Genomic DNA, 13,011 nt, shown 5'->3' on the forward strand with positions numbered 1-13,011 from the left:
AAGAAAAAGCCAGTTTAAAAATACAAATTCTTCAGACTGCCTTTTAATGACTCCAACTTTTCATGTTAAAAATCACTGAATCAAATGATATTTTCAAGCAGCCTTATTAATCAGGTATATATTAGGTATAAGGGAAATCAAATCCAATTTGAAATGAATTTTAAAACATAGCACACAAACATCACAACCCCCAGAGCACAATAGAAAATACTCTTCTAAAGAATATAAACATTTAGTATTTAAGAATTTAAAATCACACACAAAAAATCTCTTCAATTAAATAAAACTTACTTGCTAAAGATTATTTATTGCACAATCTATCAGTTTACCCTAAGAACAATACAGATGTTATTCTCAATTTCTAAATTCAGTAGTCAAATCCATTTTCTTAAAGTTCTATAGCATTATAATATGAGTAAACCCCTTATGTTACTGAGTTAGAATATGGAAAACTTTATAACTTATAAAACAAATTCCTTATAGTCCGTTAAACCATTTCACAAATCCTAGAAGGCACACATTATATATTTCCTATTATAGTAAGTGCATTTAAGTACTTCATAATTAAAAAAGACAAAGCTGTACAGAATACAAAAAGTGTACATTTCATCCATTAAACAAATTTACAACTTTTACAATTAGTTATTACAACATAACAAACCTAACATTCACACCTAAAGAATTATCACCCAGTTTAAAGGAGTGAGCAAAAACCTGTGCTCATTTATTAGATAAGGCTAATAAAAAACATTTTCTATTTCACAGTAGATTCAGTTAGTGTCTTGGAGCTCATATTAGAAAATAAAAAGGTTTGGGCAATATCAAGTTACTGTGCTCACTGTTAAATAATTCCTCAAGAGGGGAAAGATTCTGAAGGATAAAATCATTGGCTGTATCTGGAAAGATCCAAAAACCTGTAAAGTGACTTTTCTTTATTTATAGAAACATTCTTACATTAAGCAATCTGAATTAGACTCAGCAAGTCTGACCCAAAAGGACAATTTAAAATCTTAGAGCTGTAAAAGCTCTTAGATAATCATTTATCCTAAGGTTTTCAAAATATGTTCCATGGAATATTAACAATCCATGGAAGAGAATCAAGGTTTTGCAAATATGACTTGAATTAATTTAAACAAATCCCATCATATAACTGTATTACCAAATTCTAATATACTGGATATCATCAATGCATTAATACTTGTTTTCATTGGCTGACTTTATAATATTTAGTATTATATGAAGTTTATATAAATAAATTTATATCAGTAAAATGTGACTTTGATATAGTAGTGTAGGGTATGTGTGCACACACGCACACATGTGTAACACATGTATATGGGGTTCTGAGTAAGATTTTCTTGGAAAAAGAAAGATTCTACTGCTGAAATAAAGTGTGAAAACGGCTGATAAAGTTTCAGTGTCTAAAATATTAACCTACAAACCAGAGGAAAGGATTTTCTCAACGTCACACCAACATAAAGTACATTGCCAGGTTGATATGATAGAGCTCCCAGTACTCTCTACATAAACATCCTTAGTGAGTGAGTAGCTACTTGATACTGTGCTGCCCTCATCATGAATGTCAACCAATTAGTTATCAGTATTTGGGGAGTAAATCAAGCTACCTTTGGTCAGACATTTTTCCTAGAAATGAATTATTTAATTTGCATGCCTATTAAAATCCTAGTATCCAAAAATTATGCCACTTAAATTGTATATTTTGGTACTTTGGAAAATAATAATATTTGCAACTTATCAATAGTCAGAAAAGTTACATGGAATGTTAATATATTTTTAAAAGGAGACAGGCCCTAGTTTTATTATATGCTGAAATATTAATGTTTAACATATAATAAAACTATAACTTAAACATTATTATTGAACATTATAATTTCATCTTTCAAAGTATTTCAAAGGAAGTAGAGGAAAACAACAAGAAAGCCAAATATCTCCTAATTTTCAGAGATGTTTTATGTACATATGGTTAAAAGGCTACATCCTATTTTATTCTAAATCTAAGAAGTTTGAGGATTTTGACTCAGAAAGATGCCCTCAAGTTCAGAAAATAAAAGCACTGTATACCAATATTGAATGATTTTCCATAATTTGAACATATAAAATTTAGGATCTGTGATGAAAAATTTCCTTCTGAGACTCCAAGATGCATGAGCATTATCAAAAGCTATTTAGAACAGTCCCCTAGCTGTGGGAAAGCATTTCTAGAATAGCCAAGAAGATTCTCTCAAACAGAAATCCATTTATAAGGTAAAGTCTTGCCCAACTGTATAATCCTCACCCAAATCATAAAGCATGGGGGGGAAAAAGGCTTTTAAGTAAAGAACATGTAGTTCCAAACGCACTGCTAAAGTTATGAAATAACTGTGGATCATTTGATCATTTCAAGTAAAAATTATTAAAGGAGCAATAATTAACCACAAGAGGGCATACATACTCCTAGATTCCAGCAGGAAGACTAATTTAAGTAGTAACACACACTTTGATGTAGTCTATATTTTCAGTCATTTAAAATTTTCTCTCAGATGGCTACAACTTTTTAACATTCAAGGTTTATTTTAAACCTAACTAAACAGATTCCAGAATACTCCTATCCTGAAATATAGGGGTGTTTCAGAAGCCTCTGAAACACTGTTACCTCAGCAAAGGATTCAAGAGCAATTAGTTCTAATGTATATTAGAACAGATAAATAATAGGAAAATATGGTCCAAAAACATTAGCAAATTTTAGTTTACCATAAATGGAAGACATGAAAAATTTATCAAAAGAAAGAAGACAAACTGTCAGAATGGCAGAAATAAGAGGGTGGGGAAAACTGATTTCTCTGTGCCTGTGCCACAACATCCCTGCATTCTTCCCCCGTGACCAAAGTGCTTGTGGCCCACAACAGCAACAGAACACTTCACCCCAAGGTCATGGCCTATGGGGCTGGCCTGCCTCATCAGCCATGTTAAGAATATAGTTAGCCATATCATCTTCAGTGGGTGCATCTGACACCACCCAAGATTCATTTGCTCCAGTCATCTGCAGGCGACAAATAGGGCAATTCCTGTGTCGATCACTCCTAGTAGAGAAGTTGAAATAAAGAACAGTTTGTTTTATCTTTTTTTTTAAAAAAAGGTTTGAAAAGTGATATGTGTACATGGTTTTTTAAAAAGTAGGTAGCATAAAAGTATACATTGAAAAATAAATCTCTCCCCCTAATCTCAACCTTTAATTCGTATCCTCAGGGGCAAATACTGTTACCAGTTTCTCATATATTCTTCTAGAGACAGACCAAGCAAGATCAAGCTTGTGTTTATATACATCACTGCTCTTTTTACTTGTCAGTATATCCTGTAGGCCATTATGTATCTTTTAAACAGATAATGTATAGATAGGCCATGATTTATTTAACCAGTCTCTCCTAGAAGGATACTTAGGTTTTTCTTGTGCTAGATTTTTCCCCCTGTCTTTTGCTATTACGAACAACAAAATGGAAGCATTAAAGATTTAAAAGATACTATACATGCAGAATAATTTTCCTGATAAAGAGTTTATATATGATCACTTAAATGTGATTATGTTTTCCAAAGGGATTTTTTTGTTTCATCGAAAATTATTTTGGAAATTTAAAGAAATACCATATTTGAGCCAGAAACATGTCATGCAGGGAAAATGTTTTTCTCTTCATCTCTCAGTGAAATCTGAGACCAAAGTAATTAAATCATATCAACTGTTCTCTGGCTTTTGTGCAAAAATTAAGAAATCGGTTCCGAAAACTAAATGCAAAAGCTAGAGCTGGCATAAATTATTCAGAATCAATTCTGGTTCCTCAGAGATATTTTACAAGGTAATTGTGGATGCTCTTCTGTGCATAAGTCGCAATTTTAAAACAGTCAACTTCTGCTTCGGGCCAATGGGAACAAATTTATCTTCTCACATAGAACAACAATCAATACAATGAAAATACAATACAATGGTTTTCAACTGGACATCAGATGACACAGGATAATAATCCCTGAGGGGTGGGAAGCCAAGAAGGTGAGCCTTATAACTGCCCCAGTTTAATGCCTTGAGACTTTACAGGCAGCATAGCAAGCAGGGGGAACCTTGACGGAGCTTGGCAGGCTCCCTGAGTTGAAGGGACAGTGCTGAGAATCTCAGAAGGCTAAGGCAGCTAGAGTTCACAGGGAAGAACATTGGAGTGAAAAAAGCTGCACAAAAGGAGAATCCGGAACCTACTAAAAGTTCCTTAGTATGTTTCAGCAGAGTAATGATCAGTGTGTGTGCATTTGAGGAAACACTTGAGGCTGAGGAATCACCCAAAAGGATTTGAGGGAACTGTATACAGAGCTTACACTGGGCCTGAGATATTGCCTGTTCCCATCAGCCAGACTGGGAAACCTCATAATTCACAGAGCATTGAGTAGAGTAATCTGGAGGGTTTTGCCTCATTAGTGGGGCATAATTTGCTCTAAAGTAAATACTGTTCCAGTCCTGCCTAACAAATCGTAAAAGCAAGACCCAAAAGGATCAAGCTGTTTCCAAGTAACTATATTTGAGAACAAAGCTCAAGAATATTTATAGGAATACAAAAATATCCAGTACCCAAAAAGGTAAAAAATCACAATGTCTGGCGCCCAATCAAGAACTACCAGATATAAAAAGAAGCAGAAAAATACAACCCAAAATGAAGAGAAAAATGAATCAAATCCGATCGAGAACTGATAAAAATATTAGAATTAGCAGACAAGAAAATTAAAGGTCATAATAACCATATTCCATATATTAAAAAAACATAGAGGAAAGATCAAACATATCAAGTAGAGACATGGAAGACATTAAAAACTCAAAAGTTCTATGGATGAAAACTATGGGATCTGGAGTAAAAAATACATTGGATGGAATTAATGACAAGTTAGACATTGTAGAAAAAAGATTAGTGAACTTCAAAAGACATAGCGATATTAATTATCCAAAATAAAACACAAAGAAAATAACTCAAAAAGAAAAGAAGGAAAATAAGCGTCAGTGAACTGTGGGACAACTTCAAGTGGTCTAACTTATGTGTAGCTGCAATCCCAGAATGAGAGGGGAGAGAACAGAAAAAAATATTTGTGAAATGATGGCTAAAAATCTTCCAAAATTGATGATATCATAAACCTACAAATCTAAAGAGCTCAATGAATCCTAAGCATAAGGAACATGAAGAAAACTACTAAGGCACATTGTAATCAAATTGTTCAAAACCAGTGATAAAGGAAAAAACCTTAAAAGGAACCATAGGAAAAAAAAAAGTACATTACTAACACAGGAGAAAAGATAACGATGATAGAGATTTTTTATAGGAAACAATTCAAGAAAAATGAGAATGAAGCAACATCATTAAAGTATGAAAAAAAATACTACTACCAGTCTAGAAAATGACATTCAAGAAAATCCTATGGAATCTACAAAAAAGCTTTCAGAACTAATAAATGAGTATAAGATTACAGGATACAAGACTAATACACAAAAAATCTATTGTATTTCTACATACTAGCAACAATCCTAAACTGAAATTTAAAAATATAATTTAAAATAGCATAATATAAAGTGTCATAGGGATAAATCTGCCAAAGATATGCAATACTGAAAACTATAAAAATTGATGAGAAATTAAATAAGACCTAAATAAATGGAGAAAAATACTGTTTGTGGATTGAAAGACTTGTTATTGTTAAGACATCAACACTCTCCAAACTTATCATTTAACACAACCCCAATGAAAATCTGTACAGCTTTTTTGTAGAAACTGACAAGTTGATTCTAGAAGTCATATTGAAATTCAAAAGACCTTGAAAAAGGACAAAGTTGGAGGACTAGCATGCCGATTTAAGACTTATAAAAGCTAAATTAATCAAGGTAATGTGGTATTGGTATGAAATAGACAAAAAGATCAATGGAACAGAACAGAATCCAGAAATAGACCCATGTGTATTTGAGCAATTAATCTTCAACAAAGGTGCAGAGGCAATTTAGTGAAGATAAGCATTTTCAACAATATGTACTAAATAACTGGGGCCACATGCAAAAAAAGAATTGTGATCAATACCTCATGCCATATTCAAAAATTAACTTAAAAGGGATGTCAGACCTAAACACAAAACCTAAAAACTATAAAAATTTCAGAAGACAGAAAATAACCCTTAGGTTAGATAAAGATTTCTTAGATATGACACTAAAATCACTATCCATAAATTATGAACTGATTTATTGGACCTCATCAAAGTTAAAAACTTCACTTTGAAAGGCATTCTTAAGAGAATGAAAAGATAAATCACAGAGTAGGAGAAAATATTTGCAAATAATATATTTGATAGAAGATATGTCCATAATATATAAAGGACTTTCAAAGTGAACACAAAACAACCCAATTAAAAAACGGGCAAAAGATTTGAATGGACACTTCACCAAAAAAGACATATGGATGGTAAATTAGCATATGAAAAGATGCTCAACATCACCATTCAGTAGGGAAATGCATTAAAACCACAATGAGATACCACTATACATCTATTAGAATGGCTAAAATGAAAAGGACTAATCATACCAATTATTGACAAGGTCGTGAAGCACTGTAGCTCTCATACACTGCTGAAGAGTGTAAAACGGTATACCACTTTAGAAAACAGTTGGCAGTTTCTTAAATATACCTACCATTTGACCTAACCATTCCACTTCTAGGTATTTACCTAAGAAAGAACCCCCAAAATAAATGTCCATAAAGTGACTTGTCCACAAATGTATATAGCAGCTTTATTTGTAATAGCTGAAAACTGGAAACAACCCAATGTCCATCAACAGGTGAGTGGATAAATAAGCTGTGGTATATCCATACAATGACTACTACTCAGCAATAAAAAGGAACTACTGATACATGTTACAACATGGGTAAGTCTTGAAATAATTATATAGAATGAGAGAAGCCAGACAAAAATAGAGTATGTACTATACTGTGTGATTTCACTTATAAAAATTCTAAAAAATCCAAGTTATTTTATAGTGACTGAAAACAGGTTAGTGGCTATCTAGGCACTGGAAGGAAGGAGTGAGAAGGAGACTATGATGGGGGGTGAGATAACTTTTGGGGGTGATGGATTTGGTCATTATCTGTATTGTGATGATGGTTTTTGTGTGTGTGCACATATGCCAAAACATAACAAATTATACTTTAAATATATGTAGTAAATTATAAATTTATTGTATGTCAATTATAAATTCTCCTAAATGCTAGATTCTTATTTTGTAAAATAAAGTTCACTCCAGGTCCAATATTCAAATTTTTATGTTATTTCTTCTAATCATATATAAAGAAAAAACATAGAAATAAGAAAAAGGGAAATGTGTGATTCTACTAGACTCAAGTCAGGTACAAATCTTACAGCAAAGTGGACTGCCAAAACTAAGATACCTCCCCACATTTTATAAATGTTAGGTATAGGAATAAAAATATTTTTAACTAGTAGGAGGCATGCCATAAAATTCAAAGTACTAAAGAACAACATCTCTTATGTTTAACTACAATATTTTTGTATTTTTTGAAGTTTATTCATATACACTTTCCCATTTGACTTTTGCCTATCCCATGAAGACAGCAGATAACTTACCATTTATCAATGCACTTTTGACAAAAGCTGTGAGCACAAGGAAGGATGAGGTCAGCTCGACCGTCCATACAGATACAACACTCTTCTTCATCAGTCAGCTGCTTCACCCTGCAAGTGAACACTGAGCTGGAGCAATGATATTCTCTGTCATTATACTTTAAACTTTGTTTCCATTGCCTTAAAAAGCATTATCAAACATCTGAGTGCCCTCAGGATAAAGCAAATGACTCATGCAAAACTGGACTAAATCAACATACCTTTTAGGGATAGCAAATACATTAGAGAAGTACTGCGAGGGGCAAATTTCATAAAGATTAGAAAAAAGATAGATTCTTCAATGTTTAAAAAGGAAATAGAGATAAAAATTGGAAATATTCTGGTCTTTCTGAAAATAACTTAGCCCATTTAAATCATACTGAATTTATATAAATGAATTCAACTAACATGATTTATTCACCATGTAGGATACAAAGCTCTCTAAAATATGGACCTTGTCATCAGGGACTTACTATGCTGATGCTGATAATGGGCATATAAATGAAAGAATAGCTTAGTCTTAAGTGTCAGGTGCTATAGGAAACACAAAAGAGATAAAAAGCAAAGTCTCTGTCTTTAAGGAATTCTTTCACCTTAAGAAGAAACATCAAATCCTTTACTCCAGCCACAATTTAAAGTGCCTCTGAATGAGGCAAGTGCCTTTTGCACGTGGTATTTCCCTTCCTTAGAATACCCTTGTGAATCTGGTAAACTCCAACCTTGGTAACCCAAATAAAAATATATCATCTCCCTGTTCTCAAAGCTAACATTTGCCTCAATTAAAGAACTTAAATTTTGTGTTTCAATTGGCTGTTTATTGGTGCATATATGCATAAATAGTAAGCTCAATGAACAAAGGGAATTTGTCTTAGGTTCTCAATAAATGTTTCCTGAAATAATTTTAATTTGCTTTTTATCCTTTGTGCTGTTATATAAGTTTTAGGCTTTCTTCATCAGGTGTGTATTATTTTTATACTTATACAAAATTGAATGTTTCAATGTATAACCATTAGACTATAAGCTCCTTAAAGGTAAAAGCTATTTCTAACATGTTTTTAATTCTCTGCTGTGCTTATACAACTGTATAAAAGACATTGAGATATCCTTTAAAATTTGTCATTTTTAACATAAAAAATAATATGAGCAAATGTCAAATGTGCATTACATGTTAAATGCTAAGTAAAGAAGGAAGAAATGAATATACTTCAAACTTGTTGGAAAGATGAGGCAGAAAAGTAATAGGATTTCAGCAGAGAATATGTCAGGCGAATAAACAAAGCTGTGGAGATAGAAAAAATGCACGCGCACACTGTGTGTGTGTGTGTGTGTGTGTGTGAGAGAGAGAGAGAGAGAGAGAGAGAGACAGAGACACACGAGGAGCCTGGCATGATGCCTTGGGAAGAAAACTGAGAGAAAAGGTTATTTAAATATAGCAGAGATAATCTGGTCCTTGAATGTCAAAATAAAAAGTTTAAACTTATTTTGACAGGCAAACTAGAATCAGAGTTTGATCAAGAGGAAAGTAAATCCCCACTGAAATAATATTTTAGGAAAATTAACTGGGTGTGTAGTACGAGGGACAGTACAGAGGCAGGACAACCAGCTAGACTCTTATTTTAGCAATTATGTTGGGAGATAATTAGGGCTTGATCTAAGGGGCACTATCAAAGATAAATCATCAGGATGTGGTAACGGATTAAATGTTATGTTTTAGTAATGGGCAAAATAGGGCAGACATTGAATTGAAATGGGGAAATTAAATGAAAACCTAGATGGATGTGGATCTAATGAATTTGATTTTTTTTCTATATATGGTCATTTAAGTGCCTTTTAGGTACTACATACTGTGTCAGAGCCACACAAATTAGGATCTCTGCTTTATGATTTGCACCCAAGGGCATGGACTTAGGCATCAGTAGCAGAGAATATAAATAAATCCATAAAGAGTGAGATTTATGAAGGTTAGAGTTGAAAAGTGAGGAACAGCGGGCATTCTGGATAGATGTTACAGAAAGAAAAGGTGACACAGAAGCAGCCATGGAACCTGTATAGTGTTCACTTGATTTTTTTCACTACATTTCAAGCAGTACAATAACCAGAAGAGTCTTGCTCTACTTGTCCTTGTTAGACTACTTATGGAGTATTCAGTTCTATGCTCCCTATCTTGAAAGACATATTGACAGATAAAGGATCATATAGGAAAGCCTCCAGGACATTAGAAGAGACTCATAAATCAAGGTGGAAGGAACTGGGGATACTTATCCGGGAGAATAGAGGCTCAGTGAGAATTTGATTACTGTTTTCAAATATTTGAAAGGCTGGAAGAGAGACTTTGTTGGTGGAATTCCAAAGGGCAATGCCAGTGAAATAAGTAGACTATAGTAAAAATTTAATAATAATAATAGTTTACTCTTACAGACATATTAGTATAAGCCAGGTACTATTCTAAGCACTTTACATTATTAACTCACTTAACTCTCTCAAGAGTCCTATGAAGCAGATACTATTATCACCATCTTTTTTTTAAAAAAAGAGGAAACTGAGGAAAGAAAGTTTAATAACTTGTTCAACATCATGCAGTTAGGAGTATAGCCAGGACTTGAACACAGGCAATTTGGTTCTACAGTTTGTGCTGTGTTGCCTCAAGAGAGCCAGATTTGGGCTACTCTGAGGAATAGAATGCAAAAGGGAAAATTTCCTAGTAATTAGAGCCATCTATGAAAAGACTTGCTTCTCTGAGGCAGAGTCCCATATAACTGCAGGCATTCAAGTACAAGTTGGACTACTACTTAGCTAAATGTTGTAAGTAGGGTCTTAGTAGTCAAACATCAGCAGTATCCAAGGATCAGCAGCAGTGAAACTATCTGTGAGCTTGACAGAATCTCAAGCTCTTCCTCAAAATCACTGAACATCAAAGTTTAGGAAGCACGATAGTACAAGGTCCTTATGCACCAGCGAGTAATTAGGCAGAGGTTAGGAGTATGGCTGTAATGCCAGACAGGCCTGATTGTGAAGCTCAGCTAGGCCAATTTCTAGCCACATTTTTATTTGTCTAAACCTTACTTTTTCTTCATCTGAAATGGGCCAGTATGTATAAACTATTAAATCTGTACAACAACCAACAATCAGGTTGTTGTACAGATTTAATAGTTTATACATATAAAGCATTCATCACAATGCCTAATACCCTGTAAATACTCAATAAATGTAAACCAGTAATAGTAATATACATCAGATATAAGGCCGAACCAAATAAATACCTTTTAAGATCCCCTTCAACTTGAAAAGTCTGTTTTTCTATAAACTAGTGTATCAGGGTGTAACTAAAAACCAAAAAACATACACAGGCAAGAAGCAGTACTAACCTACCAATCAGGCATTGAGTTTCTCAGTTTGAGGGCACATGAAAAGAGATAACATCCTTACCTCCTTGAGATGATTGTGACAGGAAAGTATTACTTTTATTTCATTTGTTATCACAGAACTTAAATATACTGATAAATACTATTCTCAACTTTCAAAATACTTTTTAAAAAATTAGCATTCTGAAGAGGGAAAAGGAAAAAAATAGAAAATCAGATACCTGTCACTGAAAAATTATAAAATACGGGAAAGATAAGCCTAAATGCTGGCCAATGTTCTAAAACTCATTTGGCATCTCTGTAACACTTGTTTAGCTCAAACCTAGAAAACCAAACAATCCTATTAATGATAAACAGGAAATGATAAATGGAAAATACAACTTTGTTACAACATAGTATTTGGAAACCATTTGGTTAAGAATAGACCAGAAATTGCAACTGCAAATAGAGTAATAAAAGAGAAATTCTTGTTAAGCGTATGCTTAACTTTAAGGTAAAAGACACTGTCAATACAGATTACTGCTGTCCACCTAGTATGACAGTAAGGCAGGATGTCAATATGTGTGGACCCACATTAAACTTTTTCCAATGAGACATGTATAAATTTAAATTATGGTCACGGTTGTCAAATGGCAACAGGTGGGAGTTTTCACACGCCAAAGGAGTTATATAGAAGGAAAAGAAAGTTCAGATAGAACAATAATATATTAGGCCTGAGTAAACAAGCATCATCACAGAAAACTCTGGCTGACTTCATTTCCTTCTGGTATATGCAATATGTACATGAACTATTTGTTTATTCCTGAATGGACTGCCAAATCCTGGAGCCAATATTTAAAAATTTAATGCTCCAATTAGTCAGATATTTTAAAGAAAAACTGAAATAGCTTTACCAGATTCTTGTATCTAATTCTCTAAGGCAGCAATCCCCAACCTTTTTGGCACCAGGGACTAGTGCTCCTATGAGAATCTAATGCCTGATGATCTGAGGTGGAGCTGAGGCAGTGATGCTAGTGCTGGAGAGTGGCTGCAAATACAGATGAAGCTTTCCTTGCTGGCCTGCCAACTTACCTCTTCCTAATAGGCCACAAACTAATACTGGTCCATGGCCTGGGGGTTGGGGACCCCTACTCTAAGGGCTTTAATTGTCTAAGAACCTAAATATCTATTAAAGGAGGAACATTAATTATAAATCTTTTGTCATTAAAGAGTGGAGAATGGATTCATGGAAATGGATTCATTAACGGAAATATTACTTGGTGTGAGCCACTTTAATTTTTCTTTAATTTGGCAGTCTAACAATGTCCTAAACACAGAATAATCCAAAAGCTGATCTGGGATATAACATCAATTGAGACAAAAATTAATGTGGTTTACAACGTCACAAACGGCACCAACAAAAATATTAATGAGGTTTCCATAGCTTGCCTGTTAGAAAATAAGGGAAACATTGTACTTATGTTTTGTTTACCTTCCCATCCAAAGACTAGCCTGACAAGATGTCACAGATGATGAGTTTTCATCAGGATCTTCAGAGGTGGAGCTCTGTGCTAATACTCCTGCTGCTTGACTTGTGATATCTTTATAAAGTTGAATAAACTGGTATAAATTCATGATCCGTGATGCTTCTACAATGCCACTGCTTTTGTTAATCTAAAAACACAAAGAAAATGAAAAAAAAAGTTGATAATTTCTCTGATCAATTTTTTCCAAAAAAGGGGAATGAATATTTATTTAGTCAAACATCCTACACAATTGAAGTTTTCCAGGTTTTAAAATTACTTAACAAGAGAGCAAGAGTCTGAGCAAATGAATAATATCATGTTCCCTACATGTGTGGGGTTCAAAGTACTTACACAAACTCATCTCATTTGATACTCAAAATAACCCTGTAAAGTTGATTAGGCATCACCTTGTTTAATTTGATGAAGTCAGGTGAGTTTCCCAGAGGTAAGAAATCAGTTTT

At 33.6% G+C, this 13,011-nt stretch overlaps 1 protein-coding gene across 1 annotated transcript in view; it reads right to left on the bottom strand.

Annotated features, from left to right (window-relative positions):
- Positions 1-276: 276 nt before the first annotated feature.
- Positions 277-13,011, bottom strand: part of RNF141 (ring finger protein 141) — a 28,313-nt gene continuing 15,578 nt past the window's right edge. The window contains exons 4-6 of the mRNA XM_016147348.2: positions 12,517-12,698; positions 7,648-7,755; positions 277-3,080 (exon numbers count right to left, since the gene is read on the bottom strand). Of these exons, the coding sequence (XP_016002834.1) occupies positions 2,930-3,080; positions 7,648-7,755; positions 12,517-12,698 (441 nt within the window). The 3' untranslated portion in view covers positions 277-2,929. The remainder of the gene's footprint in view (positions 3,081-7,647; positions 7,756-12,516; positions 12,699-13,011) is intronic.

The sequence above is a fragment of the Rousettus aegyptiacus genome, unplaced genomic scaffold, assembly GCF_014176215.1.
Source record: "Rousettus aegyptiacus isolate mRouAeg1 unplaced genomic scaffold, mRouAeg1.p scaffold_m13_p_5, whole genome shotgun sequence".
Classification (NCBI taxonomy): domain Eukaryota; kingdom Metazoa; phylum Chordata; class Mammalia; order Chiroptera; family Pteropodidae; genus Rousettus; species Rousettus aegyptiacus.